Source organism: Strix uralensis, chromosome 7, assembly GCF_047716275.1.
Source record: "Strix uralensis isolate ZFMK-TIS-50842 chromosome 7, bStrUra1, whole genome shotgun sequence".
Lineage (NCBI taxonomy): Eukaryota > Metazoa > Chordata > Aves > Strigiformes > Strigidae > Strix > Strix uralensis.
Window position 1 is genome coordinate 36,964,778 of NC_133978.1, and position 23,724 is coordinate 36,988,501.

General features: G+C 34.7%; 1 protein-coding gene across 10 annotated transcripts in view; it reads left to right on the forward strand.

Annotated features, from left to right (window-relative positions):
- The window catches only part of WDR11 (WD repeat domain 11), a 44,407-nt gene extending 23,941 nt beyond the window's left edge, over window positions 1-20,466 (forward strand). For all 10 annotated transcript variants that reach the window (XM_074875433.1, XM_074875434.1, XM_074875435.1 and 7 more), the window contains 18 exons: window positions 1,090-1,196; window positions 3,359-3,434; window positions 4,943-5,051; window positions 5,365-5,489; window positions 5,904-6,051; window positions 6,877-6,983; window positions 7,420-7,534; window positions 9,286-9,457; window positions 11,034-11,142; window positions 11,914-11,976; window positions 13,135-13,200; window positions 13,982-14,153; window positions 14,421-14,516; window positions 15,843-16,008; window positions 16,653-16,750; window positions 17,741-17,886; window positions 18,732-18,811; window positions 19,856-20,466. In XM_074875433.1, coding sequence (XP_074731534.1) covers window positions 1,090-1,196; window positions 3,359-3,434; window positions 4,943-5,051; window positions 5,365-5,489; window positions 5,904-6,051; window positions 6,877-6,983; window positions 7,420-7,534; window positions 9,286-9,457; window positions 11,034-11,142; window positions 11,914-11,976; window positions 13,135-13,200; window positions 13,982-14,153; window positions 14,421-14,516; window positions 15,843-16,008; window positions 16,653-16,750; window positions 17,741-17,886; window positions 18,732-18,811; window positions 19,856-20,013 — 2,113 coding nt within the window. In that variant the 3' untranslated portion in view covers window positions 20,014-20,466. The remainder of the gene's footprint in view (window positions 1-1,089; window positions 1,197-3,358; window positions 3,435-4,942; window positions 5,052-5,364; window positions 5,490-5,903; window positions 6,052-6,876; window positions 6,984-7,419; window positions 7,535-9,285; window positions 9,458-11,033; window positions 11,143-11,913; window positions 11,977-13,134; window positions 13,201-13,981; window positions 14,154-14,420; window positions 14,517-15,842; window positions 16,009-16,652; window positions 16,751-17,740; window positions 17,887-18,731; window positions 18,812-19,855) is intronic.
- Window positions 20,467-23,724: the final 3,258 nt, after the last annotated feature.

Below are 23,724 nucleotides of genomic sequence, written 5' to 3' on the forward strand. Positions count from 1 at the left end.
GGGAAACTTCTACTTAGTACAATGTGAGCTGGATTTACAATAAATCATAAATAATGTTATTTATCTTTCTCATATTTCACATGTATTCTTGCAAAACAGACCATAATTTTACAATTTATGTAACAGAAGACTTAGTAGTCCTAGAAATAGTTTTTAAGTAATCTGTGTTTGAAGGATTTGAGGAAAACCTAAATCCTTTTATCCGTGTTAAAATGAACTTGGCCATATGTATGTATTAGAACAGTCTCAATTTTCTTTTAGATTAGTTCCTTGATTTATTTCACAGATAAAGCACTCAGCAATTTATGCTGGCACAAAGTGCATGTGGGAAATGGGGACGGAGAACTGTCTTGTTTTGGAACAGTACCACCTAGTGCTGCTTTCTATCCTTTTGTGGCCTGTGGTATATTTCAAGAATTTGCTTAGAATCCATATGTGCTGACAGTATGTTGTATACAGTGTAACTTTACATCCTTGCAACACTTCAAGGTAATTTGATTTGTGGATACTTTGGCATGATCTAAAAGCACAACAACAAAAAAAAATTACCAGGTTTTGAGTTCTTTTGTGGTAGCCTCTGAAATCTGTTTAGGGCCTCTCTTGTTTTGATCATCTTTGTTTCTCCTCTTTCTATACTGAAAGAATCAAGTCTCCCCACCCTGCTATCCTTATGAATATTTTTCTGTATGCTGGCAAATTTAAGTTACTTGATAGTTCTTCCCCTGTGGTAAACTACTGATTTAATCAGAGCAGTGCTTTTAGTCCACTCAGCACTAGAGTATCTGTGAGGGATTTTTGTTAAAGCTACCAGTGCTTCTAACTGAAATTTTTGTTTCAACCAAACAAGAACTAGTGTACTCTGAAAAGAAATCTCCAATTCAGTTTACTAACTTTATATCATAGTTGTAAATGCATAGCTTCCTTTTATGCTTAAATATAGTATTTCCGTAAAGTGTAGAAAATTACTGCTGTGCTGTTTTCAAATTGAAGAATGTGCATGAAAAAAATTATCGTACTTCAGTCCAGGCTATTTTCTAGCCATTCAAATATTTTGGCTAATATGCTCCATGTACTCTCTTCTGATGACAGGGGAATTGAGTGGATAAGCTTGACTGGGTTTATTTCCTTTGCCACGTCAACACCTAACAATATGGGGCTAGTAAGGAATGAGCTGCAGCTCGTGGACCTACCAACAGGTTAGTATTTCCTGAGAAATCTGTACTAGAGGCTGACAGATTTGCTGGGGAGTGACAAACATAAGTTCTTACTATTTTTTTTTGTTCTGTTGTCATGACAAAATAAAATAATAAAGAGGACTTTTAACTGGTTTTGTTTTTCTGTCCTTGTGAAGCCACGTAATGTGTTCCATCTGGTGCTCTACAGACAGACTTGAAACAACACCTTTGCAAAGATGTCTGTGGCTTGGACTTATTAAAAGAATGAATCTTTGTCAGCAGGAGGTTTAGAAGCATTCACAGAGCATGGGTATTAGTGTTGTATTTTGTTCACACAATGCATATATTTCCAAATGTGTTTTGTCACAGTCTACACCCATGGTTTCATGTGCACCTGAAATAGTGTTGAACCATTGATTGTGGTTTGTATCAGCAACAGATAATTTTTCAAGGTGGGCCAGGTGCATGACCAGAGTTTGAGTGCGTGTATGAATGTCACATGGGTATTTTAATAATAAAATCTGATACTTTTGTAAAGAATTAGAAGGGTTAAAAAATAGAGAACTTTTTAAAAGATGCTGTTGATAGCAAAATTAACAGGTTATTTGTGGTTTTCAGCTATTCTGGCCTTATAATGGAAGAGAAATGTATTTGTGATTGAACTCAATATTTTGCACAATACTAGGAGGTATAATTTGGTAGATTAGACAGCCCAAAATAGGAAGCAGTTCAATAACTTTAAATTATTTTTGAATGTGAAAACCTGGAGCCATTTAATTTCTAATTGAAGAACCTGAATCTTGTAACACATGGCTAATTCTGAATTGCTTTATGTAGTATAAAGTGATTCTTTTTTTTATTGTTCTTTTTTTAAGCTTATGGAAAAGACTCAGTTTTTGTATTGCCAGGGTGCTGCACAAAGAGGCTATTCTTTTCACATGACATTATTGTAATTATTTTCCATATAATGTCTTTTGTTCATTTGTTTAAAATCAAAGCAAAAAAGATACGTACTTTAATAGGATTTTGATTTTTCACTCAGCTTGTAAACCAGTATGGAATAATTTATAAATGTAAGTGATAAAAGGTTCAGTATTTCTGCAGGCAACCAATTTTCAAGTAAATGTGAATACCTGAGACCTTAGCATATGGTTTGTTTGAAAAATGTTACATTTCCTCTTTTAAAGCTTACAAGAAAGCCATGACTAGTTAACTGTTTGATTGTTGGTTCTCCCATCACTTATTAGCCCAACTTTTTATTTGAGGGCTAGGAAAACTGTGCTGATTTGTATTTGCTTCATGAGCACTTTGATGCAATTCTCATTTACATTTCTGAACAAAAATAAGGAAGAAAATTCCTAAGGTGTTTCTTCACTAATGAAGAAAATAGAGCTGAAAGGTTTCCTGTAGCCTGGTCTCTGACTTGAGAGCTCTAACTAGCATTGCTGATAACTAGATTTATTCACATAATTGGTCTAAGATAAGTAATTTAGCTATGAGCAGCCTCAAGAGTGGCTAAAGTTTGAAAACTTGAATTTTCCTTCAAAGCTAAGGGCAATGAAACTTCATAGGAGCTCCTGCAATACCCTGGTGTTTGTAGATCATTATTTATTGTAGTGATACGTATAACATCTTTAATTCTGCAACACTTTATACAGTTGGGTGAAAACTGTTGGGGATAAGCTTATAAGTTCTCAGGGTTTATTCTTTTAGCTGGAAAGAGAGAATGGTTTTGCTAAGTGTAGAATGAATTAGTACTTCACCATGGAAATTCTTTCAGACTTAGTTTATGGCAGAATTAATTTATCTTACAAAACTTGAAATCTACTCATGAATTTCCTCCTTGGGGAACTGAGAGTATATCTCATTGGCTTTGAGTAGAAGATAATAACTCTTTGAGCTCTCTTTCTGTATTTCCATAATGCTGATGATGCATCACTTTCAGTGGTTGTGTTCTGGAAGCGAGTCAGGTATTATATTGGACAGAAGAGTTTGTATTTAGTCCTTTGAAATGCAGTAAAACTTCAACAGTGAAAGAATAATGTAAGATACGGCTTGGTGATGTTCTAGTTCAGTTTGTAAACCATTTCTGCTTATAAACAGAATAGTTTACAAACTGTTTCTATATTTACATTTAGTTTAGTAACTATTTCTGTTTTCTCCCATCTTGTTTTTTATTCCAGGCAGGAGCATCGCATTTCGTGGGGAGCGAGGCAATGACGAGCCAGCTATTGAAATGATAAAGGTGTCTCATTTAAAGTAAGTAATTAGCCTTGTGAAGTTTATGCATTTTACTTTACTGCAAGAAGGTCCTCATGACTTAATAGAAATAATAGAAATTCCAGGAAAAAACACTCCAGAGAGTATAGAAAAATGTGCAGCAACATCAAGAGAAAATTGCTTTAGAATATTAGTTCAAAGTGCAAAAGCTGTGAATGTTTCTGTGGTTGACTTTGTCACTTCAGGATCCAATCTCATTGCAAGATCAGTTGTTAGCATTTTAGTTCTTTTAAGAATTGTGTTCACTGAACAGACATTTTGATAATATTAGGGAGAATAAAAGTGCTGAACAATTTTTGTCAACTTTGATTATTTTATGAGTTAATTCCCTTTTCTAGAACTTAAGCCTCACTTAAAACTAGAAGTTTGGCATCAAAGGTGGGATGATTTTTCACTTGTTTAGTAATTTTTCTAAGTATGTATTTCACACCTTTATAATAATTATCTGCTGGAAAGCCAGATGTGAAGCCTAGTTGTTTGAGAAGTCAGCTGATAAATGACCAAATTGTTTGCCATCAAATCCTACTTAATTTACGATCAGGCCTGTGAGGAGACCCCTGGTCTTCATAGTATCAAAAATAATAACAGCAGTACTCTGTAAGATTACTTTACTTTCCTGTGTAAATAAAATTATAGTGTTGAATTTAATAAGGCATTGTGTCTAAATTGTAGAAGTTTTTTTCTTTATAGTGAAGGCAAAAATTTAATGTTCTTTAGCTTGCATACGAATATTTTCAGAAGTCTGTATTTGTTCCAGAGAATTTGGAAGAGTTCAACCATGTAATGGTCTTATTAATATATTAAAAATTAAGAACAGCTGTGGGCTTAGGTGAAGAGACTAGAATGTTGAGTGAGAACAAGAAAGGATAGTTCATTTGAATAGAGACTAATGCAGTTGCAAAGGGTACATAGCTCTAGGGCCTTTCTGTATTTTCAGGTTAAATGTGAAGTGGTAGATTGAAGGTGTTTTACTCCTCTAGCTCCACAGACAAAAGGTCTGAAGACATGACTGACAAGTGGTTTAGTGTAAGAGGATTTTATGTTCATTTGTCACTGGATTAGGATAGTGGCATGCGTCTGGAATAGAGAAAAAAAGTCTGTCCAACCTACAGTCTGGGTATGTCTTTCTGATACCTTGTGCAGTCATCACTGCAAGTCGGGCTGAATATGGCTAAATTAGAGGTGCTGCTGCTTTCTCTGAATTACTTCCCTTGTCTCCTTTACAGTAATTGAGCAGTACCACCTGACAGAAATTCCTAATTCTTTTAGCTTTGAAGGAGGACTCTTTTTCAGATACTCTTTTGCACCTCAGTAACTCCAGGAAATCACAAGTTTCAGAGTGGGATTTGAGCCAAATTAATTTATTGTGCTTCCTCTTAGTTTTTGAGGGTTTCCGGAGTGCTGATATGAACAACATATGTGAAGTAACATGCTCAAATTAAAACGGAATTATTACTTCTGATGTAGTAAATTCTTATTTGTTTTAGGCAGTATCTAGCTGTAGTATTTAAAGACAAGCCATTGGAGATCTGGGATGTCAGAACATGTACTCTGCTTAGAGAAATGTCTAAAAACTTCCCTACAGCGACCGCTTTGGTAAGGAGTGAAAATCTGCTACTTACTGTTTGTTAAATGTAATATGTTGAGATAGTATAAAAATCCATGAGAAATTTTGCAGCAAAATGTTACTGTATCTGTAGTGTACAAATAAGTGCTTTTACCCTTCCATTTTCATCTGTCATAAAGTAGAGGCAAGAAAAAAGGAGATACTGGTGGAAAAATGTGGTCTGCTCCTTGGGTGATGGAGGGAGGTATCATAAAAAGCAATCTTCATTGAAATCATTATCGCCAGTAAATTCAGGGAGTAAACATTTGTCTTTTCCTTTTTTTCCTGGGCAATTTTTCACAGGAGTGGTCACCTTCTCATAACTTAAAAAGCCTGAGGAAGAAGCAGTTAGCAGCTCGTGAGGCCATGGCCCGGCAGACAGTTGCATCAGATACTGAAGTTAGCAGTGTGGAATCTTCTGTGATCAGGTATTTCTCATTCTGATATAATGTTACTCTGCATCAGTTGTTGTTTTTCCACCGTGTGCCATTGTTCTGTAGAACAGAATATTTTGGAACTGATTCTTGATCACATACTGGGCAAAGCTTCCTTTAGCTTTTAAATGTGGAGCTTTGATTTACTGCTGAATGAGAGAAACAGTGTAGCTGCGTCTCTCACGTGTCTGTAGCAGTCCATTAGTTGCCTGGTTCTTGAAGTAAAAATCTTATTTGCCCCTAAACATTTCTATAAGTATATAAATGAGTTAACTGTTGCTTCTGCATAAATTGTTTTGAAGGATATATGCATTTTTGTGCTGCATCTGTGCATTAGTTAGGGGGAATTTGCCTTGCAATTCTAATTTCAAGAAAGAAATACTTGTGCTCATTGTGTTCTCTTTAAAGCTTGTTACAGGAAGCTGAAAGTAAATCGGAACTGAGCCAGAACATTTCTGCCAGAGAGCACTTTGTGTTTACAGGTGCTGATGGGCAGGTTTATCATCTCACAGTAGAAGGAAACTCGGTAAAAGACAGTGCAAGAATTCCTCCTGATGTGAGTTCCAATTTTCTGTATCATTGATGCTTTAATTTTTTTTCTTAGCTATGATTGCCAGAAAAAAAATCAGGAAATGCATTGTAGTGTCAAGTGGTCATTAATGCAGTAGTCTGAAATATGAAATAAAAATTCCAACTTCAAAAACAGTAGCAGTTTTGTTTTCACAATCTTACAGTTTTTCTATTGAAAGCACTGTTGAAATAAATTATTTTTATATAAGTTAGAATCTTCATAGGCCCTGATTTGCTTTCTGAATAAATTTTAGTAAAGCATATACAAAAAGCTTGAATAACAAAGAGGATGTTATTGAAATGTGCCTGTGTGCTGTTAATGGATTTTATCTTACATAATAAGGACAACTTGAGTGGGCCAGAGCACTCTTGTGAGTTTTGGTTTTTTCCCAGTTACTCTGAAGAACAGTCTTTCTTTTTTCAGTTGTTCTCGAAAGCTTTGATAAGTTGAACTTGCAGAAAGGAATTCTTTTTATTTTTTGTTTCCTACTTCAGTATATGCTAGTATGGTGATTAATGAGGTCTGTCATGTTGGTGTTTCATTGCAACAAGAGATAGAGAAGTGATTTCCATTGCTTTAAACCCAAAATTTCTTGCAAGGAAATGTGTTCTGAAGCATGTTGAAGCAAATACGATTGACTTGATAAATGCTTATATGTGATAGAATTGTTTCTGGTTTCAACTGAGCAGAATTTGGTCTATCATGTCATATAATATTTTAAAAAAACCCACAACCTAATGTTGAAATGTTTGTTCCTGTGTTTGGCTCTATTAATCACAAGATTTTGTTCTGCTTCTTAAATATTTCCAGGGAAGTATGGGTAGCATTACATGTATTGCCTGGAAAGGGGATATCCTGGTTCTTGGAGATGTTGATGGAAACTTAAACTTCTGGGATTTGAAAGCTAGAGTATCTAGGTATGAATGCAAATTAAGTCGGACAAACATGAGATAATGAGTGTTAGAATGTTTTTTCCCCTCATTTTTGTTCATCTGTGGTGTTTTGAGGAGAATAAAATTTCAGAAAAATGCCTGCTGTATTACAATTTTCTACATTTACTCCATCTGAAAACACAAAAGATTAACATTTTATCAAAGTTTTTAAAATAGCTAGATACCTTTCTTACATTACATCTGCAATGACTTCTGATAAAACATTAAGTATTGTAGTATTTGTTTCAAGCATTTAATCTTTTTAGTTTTCATAATTTGGATAGTCGTTTGTATATAGATAGATAGATTGTTCTCCTTCTTAATCTGTACAATATTAGGTTCTGCAACATTCACTGAAAGGATTCAACTACCCACAATATTAGGTATAAAAAGATTGATACTAATCTTGTGCTTTTCTTAGGGGGATTCCTACACACCGAAGCTGGGTGAAGAAGATACGTTTTGCCCCAGGGAAAGGAAATCAGAAACTTATGGCAATGTACAACGATGGAGCAGAAATTTGGGATTCAAAAGAGGTATGCATGTGTTGTTTTGATATGCACTTCTTAGCAAAACACACATATTACTTCTGAAAATCAGGACAAGTCGGGGATTAAGTTTTACTCAGTCATGATTTCTTGCCAACAGTTGTATGATAAAGTTGTATGGGTTTTCTCAGAAGACGTTTAGTTCCTATCAAGCATTTTTAAGCTGTCATCAATGAAAAGTACCTTTCACTCATAAAGCTGACAAAATTTCCAGGATACTCTTTGTCATTCTCTTGTAATATTTTTGAGGCTAACATTGAAAATTTAAGGGCGAGTCCTCAATCTTAGCATTTAATCTGTGGACAAGAGTGTTTTTACTACAAGTGTCTTAACTTCTGTGCATAGTCAAGGGTATGTATTCTTCAGGGCGTGGATTTAATTTGTTAGGGAATACCAGAAAGCTAGACACTTGTTAATTAACATTGTCTAGCTTCTCATCTACTCAGAAATTCTATAGTAATGTTCACAAATCTTCTGGGGTTTGTTTCATAGGTCTTTTAGGGGATTATAGTTACCATGGGGAAGGAAGGATAATTGTATTGGTTTAACTTAGCCCCCCTCTGAGTAAGTTCAGGGTATGAGGGTATGAAATGGGATTTTTAATGTTTTTCTGTTCACTTTGTAATGAGCACCAGCGCTCAGTCACTTAATTTGAGCGATATGAAACTCTCTGTTTATGATAGAGTTGGACAGCAGATATGAACAGCTGTGAATTATGTAGGCAGCATAGAATATTATCCCATGAGTCTCTCCTTGAAAGACGTTTGAGTAGTTTTGATGCCGTAGGATACTCCTCCTGTAGCTGTTCCCTCTCGTTTTCTGGGACAAGGGAAAGAGTTTCCCACATGACAGCATTCAAAAATAATTCACATTTTCAGCTGAAAATCTTTCAGAATAGCTGTAGAAATATTTTATAGTCTCCCTTATTATATCCATATAATCCTCTCCTTAGAACTTCACCTTTGCCTACAACCAGTTAGCCGATATTTCCACATTTTTCTCTAATTCTCTTACTGCTAAGACTAATCATGCTCTAGAGCTGTTGTACCTTACAACTCTTTAACTCCATGCTTTGCCCTAGAACAAGTAAAAGGAAACAATAGATGTTGATTGCTGCGGATGCTTCGTTAATGTTTCCTTATGTTAACAATTGTAATGTTCTGTGATGCTACAGAAAGGTTGCAAAATGTCTGACTACTGACCTGTGGTTAAAAGTCTGGTTTACAACCTTTTGTTTACCTCTGTTTTGTTTGTGGACAATAAATCATCCTATTCTTGTAATTCTATGTTAATAGTATGTCTATATTTCTAGACGAGTTAAGGATTTATCGAGAAGGTGTATGTTTATGAAGAGCATGACTTACTGAGAACCTCACTTCTGCCTTGATGCATGTATGCTAGATCAGGGTCTGGAATTAAAGGAGGAGTGTAAATTTCCACCAGTTTACCATGGAAATTTTATATCAGAAAAGATAACAAAAAGGCAGCTGTAAAGCTATGCTCAGGAGGATCTTTTCTCAGCTCTCAACTGGGAAAAAGTATTGTTTCAGGGCAACCATGTGCCCTACTCCAAGGTTTCTAAATTTCCTACTCTTCAGAAGAGACTATCGTTAAAATGATTTATGACTAACTTCACCTTTTATTGCAAATTTTGTGGTGTGCCTCATGGGCATGTGACAGAGTCTTACACTGTGTGATGGAGAGCCTACTAAAAATGAAAAACAACTCAACTTTTCAAGGTACAAATGGTGAGCAGTTTAAGAAGTGGAAGAAACATTAATTTCCGAATCCTGGATGTGGACTGGTGCACTTCAGACAAAGTGGTTTTGGCATCAGATGATGGGTGCATTAGAGTTCTAGACTTGTCCATGAAACCATCGTGTTTTAGAATGGATGAACAGGACTTAATAGGTATGTTGATTTCTCTTGGCTATTGACTGCTAGATATTTCACTTTGAAGATGGACCATAAAAATGTTCAGCATTTCTGTTAGAACAGAGAATTGTCATATGTAGAGGATTAGGTGTCTATAGTGGTTTTCATAGATGCAGATAAATTTTGTAGGCTTAGGGAATATGGGTGTTTTTTTGGTACAGGTTTAATCTCCCAAATAAACTATACTTTTTAATATCTTAATTGGAATATAAATTAACAAAATAAGAGCTTTTTTTATGGATGTCTAGCAAGTTGACCTAAAGAGCATCAGTACATCAATTGGGTATCAGTACCTACATCACTGATATTCATTACACGATTTTGAAGCATTTGTTAACGTGTGAAAATGTTTTTTCTGATATTCCAGATATCAAAGACAGTTTGTAGACTGATTCATTGCTTTTCAAAGTAGATTTTCCCACTGAACTCTAAAATAGCAATATTAGTGCTGTTTAACTTTTTTTGCCATATGTTTAAGAAGGGAATTTAAATATTTAACTATTTAAATAGTTAACTAAGCTATATTTTTCTATTTTTTATTACTGTTCTTCCAAATAACTGCTTTTGGTTTGGTCTTTTTGGTCAATCCCACCTTTACTCATACAATTTCCTTAAAACACATATTCTGACTAAGACATATGTAAGAAATCACCAAAAAATCACAAAAAATGGTGATGTGGGGAGCCATGGTGTGGGATGTTTGAATAAACACATAATTTATCACAGCTAGTTTTACTATGAAATGAATGTTCTATTAAGCTATAAAAATTAATGTTCTAAAACCAAGCACACTGAAATTAGAATATGCCAGGGTTAAGGTTGCCTGTGATTTAGCTGTCCTGCCTCTACACTGTGATAATGTTTTAATTACAAAATCACATTTACAAGATTTCGACATCATTCGGTGCATATGAAGTACAGGGAATTGCTGAATATTTAATGATGTAGCTGGTTGAGTCTTGTTTTACTCCTAAGTTACTGGGTAGCATTTACTGCATATCATCCAAACTTTGTACTGAATCCAGACTTTTACTGACTTTTAAATTTGTATGACAACAGTTAGTACTATAATTTTCATCTTATTTATTTGCTAATATAGATATGTATTAAACTTCACAGCATACTTTTCGGATGATGGATATTAATCCTTGTAATACACTGTAGAAACTACGATTGCAAAGTAAAAGTAAAACATGCATTATGGTACGTTTTGGTATAGCGTACTTATTTTCTAGCATGTCCTTGTATTAGCAGTAATCATCATATACAGCTCTACTTAATGCCAGAATAATGTATTCCAGAAGTCTCAATATGGAATGTCCTGAAATTCTCATTTGAGCATGGTTGATAACCCTGTACCTTCTATGAAATGCTTTTGCTTGAGTGTAAAGATAAGCTTTTATGTCTAGTAACCCATGCTGTATATATGAAAAGACTGTGATTTATGATTTTCTTCTGCTGCTTGCAAACAAGGTGGTATATTTTATGGTTACTGAGCACAGTGTTATTGCACAGTAGCCACTCAACAATGAATCTTTTCCTTTTGTTTCAGAACCTGCATGGTGTCCCTATCTGCTTGTTCCAAGGGCTTCATTAGCTTTAAAAGCATTCTTGTTGCATCAGCCATGGGATGAGAAATATTCTCTAGATATTATAAACATGTAAGAAGAAATATATGTCTATATATAAAATACTATTGTTTTTTTTTAAATCCTACATCTTTTATTAGCCTTTCTGTGCAAATAACTGTCAGACTTATAAGTTTCCTCACTCTCTGGGACAGCCAAAAAGATAATAGCTTCACTATTTATTACTAGAAATAATAAATAGAAAAGGCTTTAAGGTCAAGTATTTTATTTCTGTTGACTTTCAGTTGGCTATTGAAAACCGCTGTCTACTTTAAGGTACTGGCAATATTTTTGTCATTTACAGGTTATATCACTTCAGAAAACAACTGTATGTTCTCTTTATTCAAGAAGTTAATGCAAGAATAGTCAGTGTTGGTACCTAAAATGTAATTGAAAGTGATAGTCTAACTGTCCTGTCTGCTTTTAGTAAGCCATGCTTCACATCCTAGTAGGAGCACCTTTCTCTATCATTTATTGTGTTTGTGTACTGTTGGCGGTCACATGATAATGGGCTAGGCATTGTCCTTTTCATTAATTTTGAGGTTAATGAATAAAAGTGGGGAAAAAAAGGATTGGTGGCACTGACTCAGAGGATGAGAGAAAGCAAAACCAATCTTTCATTACTATTTTGCAGCTAGTAATTAGACAAAGAATCTTGCATGAATGGCTTACCATAAGAATATGAAAGATTGTTTCCATATATGTTTTTGTGTTTTTCTACTACAAGTAATTTCCATTTCAGATAATTCTGTAATTTTGGTAATATAGAAAACATTTTCCTTTTTTCTTTTTTTTTTCATGCAGCGATTATCCAGAGAATGAAAATATTAAAAACCTTCTTCAAGAGCAGTTGAATTCGTTGTCCAAGTAAGACTTTTCCTATTAATATTTGAGAAAGCTAGTGAATTCAGAGAAGGCAAACTTAATTTAAAACTTAAAAACTTAAATTAGTGACAATTCACAACTTAATGAAGAAAGTATGCTTTTTTTTTTTTTTTTAGAAAGATAAAGATAAGCTTGAGTAAGGACAGCTTTTATTCTAAACAGTTAATTTTTATATAACTTTAAGGGTGGTATTTTATTCATTTTATTGAAGATTTAAAAATTTTATTTCTATTTTTTCTAATTAAAAATAAATCATAATGCAGTCTAAAAATATCCTTTTTAAATAAGCAAACTATCTCAAAGTAGTTTGTTAAATATTGACTCAACAGTCAAAATATACTGTTCTGAATACATGAAGTGTGATGGAAGTCAGTATTGAATTTTTAACATTGACTTATCATACTAGTGGCTGGCAACTAGAGATTTAAAGATACTGAGTGGGGTTAATATATAATTTGTAATTGACCAGTGAGCATTCATATTTTATTCAGTACTTCTCAGTGATGTATGGTTCTTTGATGTTGGTCCAGACTATATTGGACACCACTACTTAAATACTCCAAGGTTTGTTAAGGTGTTTAAGCTCTGAGGAAGACAAGACAAACAATTCTAAAGATCTTTTATTGAAGATATGCTTGCAGAGTACTGTTCGTGCAGATGGTTCTGCTTACACAGAAAACAGATTTTGACATTCCATTTAAACTATTAAAATTATATTTGAAGCTAGTAAACAGAAGTTTTTCCATTTTCCTCTTGTCCTTTTGTGCTATGGCACTACATAGTTGCAAAATTATTTGCAATTAAGTTAATCTTGTAATTTGTAGAATCACTGCAGACTAATTTATAGTTTCATGTACACCCTTGTGGTTGTTCCCTTTATTGCAAGAATAAGGGGTTCCTGATGGACTCACTATTTGTATTTGAACTGGTAGGGTGATTTGTGAGATCAATTCTATTTCAAATGATGTGTACTTTGTGTTGTAATTGTTTTGATAGATGCATTTTTTCAGTTCAGAAAAGAAATTGTGTATGTTTTGTTTTGTTTTCAATTTGTAGGTTATATATCCTATTTGTGTTCCAAAACAAACAAACAAACTTGCACAGCATTTTACAGTTTATTTTGGCTTTCTCTTTTTGCAGTGACATAAAGAAACTTTTGCTTGATCCGGATTTTACTCTCTTGCAAAGATGTCTCCTAGTTGCCAGGTAGTAGAGATTCAGATAACTATATCAAATGTTTCCTAATAAAGTCCTGATTCTATTAATTCATATGAATGTGCTGAAGTTTAAGTACTCAACTAATTCTCCTTTAACTCAGTGCAATTCCTAAAGTACTTTGTTACCACATATTAGAGTGTTTTCAGGACTGACAATGGAAATGTTACCTTACTGAAATACTTAGTTTTATTTGCTTGCTGGATGTAGAAGACTTCCTTCAGTCTTGCTGGTGCTTTTGTAAGAATAGTTCTGCTAACTACATTACATTTAGTTGTACAATGCCCAAAAATGTAATTCAGAACTTCAAACCACATGTTAGATTTGATGTAAACAGGCGAAGGCCTGGTTTTTATTTCAAATGTATTTATTCTGTGTTGTTCTTCTACCTAAAGTGTAGCTAATTTTAGTCTCTATGTGCAGAGGTGTTTTTCAAACTATTCTTAGTTAACTTTCTTGTAGCCGAAAGAGGATATTAGTGATTAAGTGTAAAATAATAATAAAAATTCAATTTCCATATATTTATATACTGATCATTTACTGAGTTTAATTATTATTGTAACAGTCTTTTGGCCAACCTCTTTCTTATCTTACTTGCTGAATGTTATTCCTTAATCTTTTGTTGCAGTTTGTCCCATTGACAATATATAGTACTTGTGGTGCCCATGAGAATGCATGGTCTTTGTAAAAAGATATTTTAAATGTATAATATATTTATGTGGCATGTGAAAAAGTACAAACATGTTTCACATCCTGATTTGTATCTTCTCAGGCTGTATGGGGATGAATCTGAACTGCATTTCTGGACTATTGCTGCCCACTATTTGCACAGTTTATCCCAGGAAAAGCCTGCAAAACCAACAGACACAGGCATCCTTCAAGAACAGTTGGTTAATCCCTTGGATATATGCTACGACATACTGTGTGAAAATTATTACTTCCAGGTATTTCAAGGAGTTCAAAAATATATTTGATAAGAATGTCATCAGCACAATGAATGCTCAGCATTGTAACCTCCCTATTATCTTACAGGTTTTCACTATACTTATTTCACTTTTATTAGTAACATACCACTGGATTAAACCACTCCCTATTATTTAAAAATATGAGGTGTTCCAAAAACTCTCAAAATACTTCTGTATCTTTTAAATGCTTGGGGTTTATTTCTTATGGTAGTCTTACATTTAAAATATTTTTCCTTCTTTGTGCAGAAATTCCAGCTTGAAAGGGTAAATCTCCAGGAAGTGAAGAGATCAACGTATGATCATACCAGGAAATGTGCTGATCAACTTCTTCTCTTGGGCCAGGTTTGTGGGTAATATTTGAATTTTTTATTCTTCTTCCCTGTCCATTTTATGTACTTCTCCTATTCAAGTAATGTTTTGTCTACTAATATATATGTTGTTTCATACTTTTATTCACCCAGTGCATACTTTTTGCTATCTTACTATGTTATTACACTGCAGACTCTGTGTAATGACATGGTATATGGTAATGTTTGGTGTTACCGGCTTCAGACTATTTCATTTTCATGGGAACCCCATAAAAATCTTTCTTTCCATCTTGTGACTAGAAAAGAAAAATTACATTTTGAGTTTCCCAGAAATAACTAAAATTTAACATCTTTGGGGTAACTCTCATTTTAGGTAACAAAGGACGTACCTAAGCTTCTGGGAGATCTGTACTGAGCCCTGAGACACTATGCAGAGCTGCTCACTGAGACCCTGATAAGAATATTGTTGCATTTGTACAGTATATATCATGAGCTGTCCCCTACTAATGCAGTTGTGCTGCATCCATTTCCAAAAATAGCTTTGGTATTACTAGTTCAAACTTAAATGATTTCTAAATGATGCCACTGTGTACGTTTGAGCATGTCAACAAATGTTACCAGTAAAGATGCCAGAAATATTTAGTCTGTAGATCATCTGTTTAAAATGCCAGTTTATAGAAGTTTAAAAATGCCTGTTTATTGAATCACTGTATTTTAATATGTATTTAATGTGGCTTTTCATTATTTCTGTAATTATCTAAGCCATCAGCTTGGCTGACCTCACCAAACTGACACCTCTAAAAGTTAGGTGTTTAATAACAGGCAGAGATGACATGTCTGCAGTGATTCATTTGATTCAGAGACAGGTGTCTGCAGGCAGTGTAATGAGCCCCACTGGCTAGGTGCTCAGCTGTAGCTCACATTTTAAATGGATGAATTCTACCTTTGTTTTAAAATACCAAGTATTGAATCAGTCCTTGACATCCTGGCCAGTTTCTGCATCTTACAATTTTATTTCTTCTCTGCTTGCTTCTCTTCCTTTTGTAACTCTGCACAAGATTATGTAAACAAGGAAATAAACATTCTGAACTAAAGTTTTCTTTGACCTCTTCTAGAAATGTTAGCGGGTGATTAAGCATTATATTCATGACGGGCGTTTAAATGCTGTCCTTACTCACAATGCTTTATTGAAATAGAATCTTAATTATTGCTATACTAGTAGATATTTCTGTGTCCTGTTTTAGAATAACTTTCATTGTTACTTGTTCCATGTCTTAAAAGGGGTAAAAATATGAAGACTTTTGTTTAAAAATGAGTATGTTGTGGTCAAAGTTGTGGTTTTTTTTTTTTCTCTCGCCAGACTGACAGAGCAGTACAACTATTGTTAGAAACAAGTTCAGAGAATGCACATTACTACTGCGATTCGCTCAAAGCTTGCTTGGTCACAACTGTCACCTCATCAGGTCCATCTCAAAGTACCATTAAACTGGTGGCAACCAACATGATAGCCAATGGAAAGCTTGCAGGTAAAATCTGACTTGAATTTTCCAAACTAGTAATTCTGATCATTATTAAGGCTGCTAATGGAGATGGGAGAGGAGAAAGTCCTGTTGCAATAGATCTTATATGCTGCATATGTTACAACACACTACCTAGAGCAGTTAACACAAAAATGATCAGTAACTCAGTTATAAAGTTCAACTTGTTTTATTTTCATTGGAAAACTTATTTCTGGAGTAATTCTTTTAGCAATTGTTTGCACAAAAAGAGGATTTCCACCCTGTGGACAATTAACACTTCACTGTTAATAATTACATTATGGACAACATTAAATTAAAATAATGGATTATTTATGAAATCTGTTTATTTGACTTGCAGAGATCATTATCTCTTTATGATGAGATGTCCAGTGAACTCCTTGTCATTTGTATTAAGGAGAAGGATAAATGAGAGCTTTGTGATGTCCTTCTAAGCTTTGTAGCACAAAAAAGATGTAATAACTGACACCCAGGTTATATGGAGAGCCAGGTGGTGGAAATTAGTGTTTTTCAACATCTTCATATGCCAAGGATATAGAGATCCTTTTTCTGATGATGAATGGTCTGCTCACTCTTATATAGCAACTCTTCTTTCCCTTAACTTATTATATAGTGTGCTTTTTATTTTCCAGAGGGTGTACAGTTACTGTGTCTCATCGATAAGGCTGCTGATGCCTGTCGCTACTTGCAGACTTATGGCGAGTGGAATCGTGCAGCATGGCTTGCAAAGGTATGTAATTTCTCAATTTTCAGTTTGCTAACATAAATGACCTCCTTAGTGTAGGTAGGAATAGAGGCTGATGAGGGTGCTGAAGTTCTCCCCATTAAAAAACTGAAACACCAGTTTGAAATATCATCATCAGTTCTTTCTATGTGTTAAGCTATAACAAGCCAATCCAGACAGTGTTGACAGGTTGTTCTTCAGCCTTCTGACTACAGAGGTCTGCCCTGGTCATCTGCATGAGAAGACTGGGGCCTATAAATGGTTGGAATACTCCATTTTCTAATTTTTGAGCAATAGTTTGTGAGCTTGCATATAGCTGCAGCAGTACAGAGTTCATAATAAACTACAAAAAAATACTCCTGCAAGTGGAAGTGGATAAGGAATTAGAGTGTGACTTTGTGCTGAGCTCCATTGCTGAGCTCCGTGTACCATGTGTGCTGATTTCCAAGTTACCACCAACCACATAAATTTGCATCAACTTCTGTTTTGATATGCGGACGTAATTACAGTAAAAGTACCTAGGCACAGCATTAATTCTCCAAATTATAAGGAGACAGTAAGGATGATCTTTCAATGTCTTTAAATAAAGATTCTGTTATGCTTTCTGCAGATAACAAGTCATACTCAGATTTTCTAAATGGGTGAATCCCACTCTGAAGAAAAATAATGATGTTTTGTCCTTAAGTTTTCAGTAAAGGATAAAGATTTCTAACTCCTTGATAATTGAGATTTTAATAAAGCCATATGGTAAAAATAATGTTAATCACATGTAAATATCTAGTGACCAGAGTGGGGTTTGTTATATCTATATACTGCTTCTTTTTCTTTATATTGTATTTGTTCAAGGGTTTTAGTATACTTTTTATAATCAAATTGGTCATTTGAGATGCTTTTACTTCTGCCCAAAGTGTTTCACTTTAAAAAATGAACCAGAAGCAGAATGCTTTCTTTAGTTAGCAGCTGAGGATTCATAACTGGCTTTTCTATCTCTCCAAGGTTCGTTTGAACTCAGAGGAGTGTGCTGATGTGTTAAAGCGTTGGGTAGATCACCTTTGCTCTCCACAAGTCAACCAGAAGTCCAAAGCCATTCTTGTCCTCTTGTCACTGGGGTGCTTTACAAAAGTTGCCGAGATGTTGCACAGGTAAAGATGAAACAGCACAATCTGTATTTTGTCTTGTCCAAAATTACTGTTTAAGCATTTGTGACTCAGAAGTCAAGGGGTGGGGAGAGGACCTGCAGTTTGATTTCTGACACTTGTTTCTATTTTAGCATTTTTTCTTTAATTAACTTTAACCTCAGCAATGTGTCATTCCCATGTGCTGGAGTTGATGTTTTTGTTGCAATTTCAGGAAATATACTAGTATTTAAATTTACTGGAGGCTTTAAGATTACTAACACTCATTGACTAGCAGTAACACTTCATAGTAGCTATGATTATTTCTGAGTAAATTGAGCCTCGATCTTTCAAAAATTTTGCATCAAATGTCACTTCCTTGAGTGCAAGGAGGAAGAGGGGATGTAAGAAGCTTGGGGAGAGGGCAGCGCCGGGCTAAGGGGTGCGAGGGCAGCACGAGGCAGTACATGGGAACAGTGTGACCTGCTCCTACACCCTGCCTGGGAGCAGGGTAGCAGCACTCCCTGCTGTGAGGAGAGCAATCAGCGCGGTCGTGGTGTAGTGAACGCTCAAGGACTGTGAAGTGTGAAGGCGCAGAGAGCAAAGCAGAGCAACGTTGGAAGCAAGAGAGCAGTGTGTGCAGTGTGGGAGTGTGAGTATGTGCTGTAGTGGCAGCTAAACAGTGATACTATTTAACCCTGGTGACGATCAGAAGCCTTGTTCAGCCCACAGTGCAGAAGAGATTTGCCACTCCAGACCTAGGTGCAACATTTTAGAAAGCATGTATGTACGTGTTTTGATGTGATGTCCTGGAATAGTTTGCTGTTTTGTGTCCTAACAAATTGTTCTCTTTTTTTTTTTTCATTTAACAGTATGAGGTACTTCGATAGAGCAGCTTTATTCATTGAAGCTTGTCTGAAGTATGGGGCACTGGAAAGTAACGATGATACAAATATCCTTTTTCTGAAATCCCATTTTTGCATCTGTCTACTCATACACCGTGAGTATGTGTGAGCCAATGTTAGATGAACTAGTCTGCACAGGAATAGGAGTTCCTGTTTGTATTTTCCAGGTTATGTAGTTTGAAGGAAGTATGAGGAAACAAGTGAAAAGGAGTAATTTGCATAAACCCATAACATTACCTCCTCCTGATGCTCTGTGAGGCCTGTGGCACTGGAAAACAAACAAAAAGTGAAGAAAATAATCATAGGAGAGAAAAGAACGGATGATAAAATGATCTTTGCAGAATTTGGAAATTATTACTGCAGCCTGTATAGTGAAATCAGTGGTTCAGTTATCTTTTAAACACTGTATCTTAAGACAAAAAATCCCTTCATTGAACCCCTCTATACACCAACATACTGTTTTAGTGATTGAAGTTCTTTATGAAGGAGTCAGTTCTGAGACAGTGAAAACAAAGAAAATTAAAGGTCAAGATTACATGAGCTGAAAATGTAGTAAGTATTTTAAAAGGTATCTAAAGTATTGCTCACTCTACAGTCTGCACATCTAACCTGGTGTTCTGGAAAATGAACAGTTGCTCTAACTTTTGTATTATATGCAATAAATAATAATGCATGTGTAAATAATATCTGTGTTTTATGGAGTCATCACTGATGTTAGCTTTTAAATTTAAAAAAGTCACTAAGTCATCATGTAGATAACTCCAGATCTAATTAATGACCTTACAATTTCTTAATTTCTTATGAAAGTTATGACATGGTATTATGGTAGATACTTCTGCATATCTGAAACGTATCTGTTTTAGTGTATAGCGTTCTATATATTGCCTGATAGATGCTAATATGCATTCAATAGTAGAATGTAAAGCAACTTTTGTGTCTTTATTTTTGCTGAAAAATACTGAATTCACACAATTGGCAGCAATGTTCAGCATTTTCAGCTTGGGAGAGCTAAAGACTGAGAAGAAAAAAAAGAGATTCTGAGTTTTTTTCATTTTGTTATTAATTTGTGTTTTCCTTAATGCTTCATTTACATAAATTGATCCATGCTGTGTACGCAGATTATGCCAGAAGCTTGAAGCTCCTGGGCTTTAAACAAGGAGCTATTCTCTTTGCCTCAAAAGCAGGAGAAACTGGTAAAGAGTTACTGACTGAGCTCAAACAGCCTAAAGAGGAAGTGACACAAGAGTAAGAATTTTATGTTTATGAGGAAATTTGGGTTGATAGCAGGCTGAGATTCCACTGAAAATGTGGAAATATGTGGAAATGTGTGAAAATACATTTTTCTCTTGAATCACTGTAACAGCTGATACGTGTGATTTGAGCAAATTTTGTTAAATGTGTGGAGGCAAGATTAAGAACTGTTTTATGTTTATTTTTATGTTAAAATTGTCTTCACTTTCATGAGGGGCAAGAAGCCTATGATAAAATTGTACAAGAATATTTCCAACTTTTTCAACTATAGCAGAAATCAAATTTTAAAATGTGCTGAAAGTGTTCTATACCTGTGTAAAAGTCTACTCCATTTACTTCTAAAAATCAAATCTTTATAGTTCTTCACTGCTGTTGTATTTATATGTATAAATGATTCAGTCTGTACTATAAAAATATATTTAAAGAATAAATATAGATCACAAAACACACAGTTCTTTCCTGGAACATCGTGTTTTCTCAATCCAATTTTTCTGTTTAAAATTACTGTTATCAGTTCACTGTATTGTCATTTTCATAACTGTCTGGAATAGAATCTTTAAGAGGTTTACTTATGAAAGTCTCCTGACATTCCAAAAATCCATGAAACATCCTTTTTTTTCAATCAAGGTATTGTTGTATTCTATGTTATTCTTAAGTGTGTGCTCCCTGCACACCTTAGGGACTAAATGCTGCCTTGTGTTGACTGGTTCATGGGATCAAAGGATGGGAGAAGATCCTACCTGAAAAGCAGCAAGGTAGGCTACTGCAGAATATTCAGGAGATTGCTAACGCTGTCTCCACAGTTACTGTTTTGTTATTTGAATGTGTGATTAACAATAGGTAAAGAAAGCATTGCGCAAAGCCAAAATGCTGGCTTTTTAATTAGATACGTTTTATGCTAACACATCTTATGGTCCGGATACTGAAGAATGCCACCAATCACATCTTTTTTCATTTTTGTGCCAGTATTTAAGTACTTGTTTTTATTATTGATTCTTATGTGAGATATATCTTTTCTATTTATTACTGAGAAATTTTACAGCTGAGGAGTGGATGCTGATGTTAAATTGCCCTTGCAAATTGAAGACTGTGGCATGTGAAAATTAGCCTTGGCTAAAACCAAAATTATTCTTTTTACCAAGTTGTTGGAGCTACTGAACTTTAGTACACAGTAGTGAAAAGAATCATCATCTAAAAGGTCACTCATTTGAATGTAATTCATGGCTTGTCTACCTAAAGTAATAGTGCATTGGATTCTCCTTATGTATGAGTATTTGTGGATACGTATTGTACACTCCTTCCTAGAGATGCACCAGCTCTGGGACATTTCTAACTCCATAAGACTTTTAGTTCAAAACTGAAATAGCATTTCTGTTAAAATTTGAAATGTTAGGCTTTTCAACAGTGGGTTTTTTATACAAAATGAAAATGTGAGTTTTGTCACTCTAAATAGAGAAGTTAGTGTTTTAACTGTAATGTATCGTATTTTTTCTTACCACATCTTACATACACCATAAAATACTTCCTGTTCAATGTATTACAAACAATGCTTAATAGTTACTTTAGCTTGGGAAAATAAGTATGCAACTAAATTTGCCTTATGCGCAACTGGTGAGCAACAGTTGAGTGAAAGTAACTGTCATTAACAGTGGCCTAAATTCTGACTCACATTGACTACTCCAACACTCCTCAATTCCTACTCTTGTTTTTGGTAGCAGTATTCATGGACAAGGTTACTACAGTTAATGTAAGCACACACAAACTTGTTCTTTCACAGATCATGTAGAATTGTTTGTCAATGGGTCTCTGGAAAAAAACCTGCTTTAATATACACTTGGATTTATAAATGTAATGTTTTTAAAAGAAACACATTTTAAAGGCCTTTTAATACTGGATGTTTCTATAAACCTTTGAGCGTGAAGGTTGCAGAATACTGTGTGGCATTCCCCAACTGAAACCTTTATGATGAGAATAGAGTGTAACATTGATTGAAAAGTTTATTTAGATAATAATGCAGTCACACTACAGTAATAAAAATAAACTTTCAAAATCTCTGTGTGTCTTTCTTTAATACAAAAATGTCTTCTGTTGCACTGGGATTGAATGCTGATTGCGTAATTGTCATTCTGCCTTCTGGACCAGCACAATGCTCAGGGCTGGTTTTAGTAGAGAAAGTGATTAACATTGTACATATTAGTCACATTTTCTATATTAGTACTAATGAAATGTTGAGTTTGAGTGGTATTAATTCCCAACCTTTACTAGCAAACCTAAAATTTGTACAGCAAGACATTGTCTGCGTTTTCTGATTTTAAAAAGCATGGAAATAAGTGATGAAGGAAAAACACTTCCTTTCTGTTTTCGTGTTACACCGTAGACAACAATACAAGACTCTTCCTCCCTTGTCAGCTGACACCAGCGAGCATTGCACATCTTGGTTTTGTCTAGGAGGCCGGTGCACTTACATCAGTGCAGATAGTCAACTTCTCAAAAATATGATCTGCATTCAGCAGTGCTGAGATCCATGTCAGTGGAGTCTTGTTTTTTTTCTTCCTAGTTCACATAACTTTCCTCTTGACTCTTAGGATGCTTTTGTCACTTTGGCTGAGAAGTTTTTTTTAAAAAAAAAAAACACCAAATATCTGATGTAGAATTCACTTGTACAGAATGAAATGTGAGAGGCTTCTCACTTGTATGTTTGAAGGACAAGCCTGAGAGTTTGGAACATACAAAGAAAGTGAACTGAATGAATTTTAAAAAGTTTCCAATGAATAAAATTTTAACTCCTTTAAATCCCTTTGAGAATTCCTTCCTCAAACCACTGAAGTTTATAATCTGTGTTTTCTGGGTTTTGCATTTTGAAGCTTCTGTCAACAGTGAAGTCTGCAATGCAGCCATAATTCTGGAACCTGTGTTTGACCATTCTTGGCAATGAAGAAACAGTAGAGCAGTTGGGTTTGCAAGTCAATGTGTAGAGATTCTTTATTCATTTGTCTTTGAACATGAGTCTTATATTAATTAAGCACAATGTTTTACTATCAGAGCAGATTATTTGGTAGCTATTTTAAGATTCATTTGCAAAAAGCCAGGACATTTGTCCATAAATAAGGAGTTTTTTTGACATTTGGGTTGTCTACATGGACAACTTCTAGATGGACAATATCTTATAGCGTAACTAGTGGTGATTATCCCGTCATAATATTATGAGTCATTTTGGGTTTGTACACAAAGCCATGCATACGATTGCATCTACAAGGATGAATAAGTTGTCTTCATTTCAGTGAAGCATTCTGAAATGTGTTCATCTGTGTGAAGCTTATTCAGTCCTACAGACATTTTCTTTCTCGATCTGCGTGCTCACATTCAACTAGTGGTTTTGCAACCTGAGAAAGGCTTGTGGTAACTGTTGTCATGGGACTCTTGTGATAACACTTAATTTTAAAAACTGTTATTTTTTTCAATTCCTGATGTGATTCTTAAAGTCCAAATTATTTCAGGTTTATGATAGATTTACTTGTTCTAACTGTAAATAAAAAGTCTAGAAAACAGTCTAGCAGCTTAGTTGCAGTATAAGCAGACCCTAATTTAGAGTTTTAATTGGAGCATGGCATGCCTCACAATAAAGGCAGTCTCTGTAAATTAATCATATTGATTAACAGTGTCTAAAATTGCTTACTTGGATCAGTTTCTGAAGTACTTCTCCAAAAAT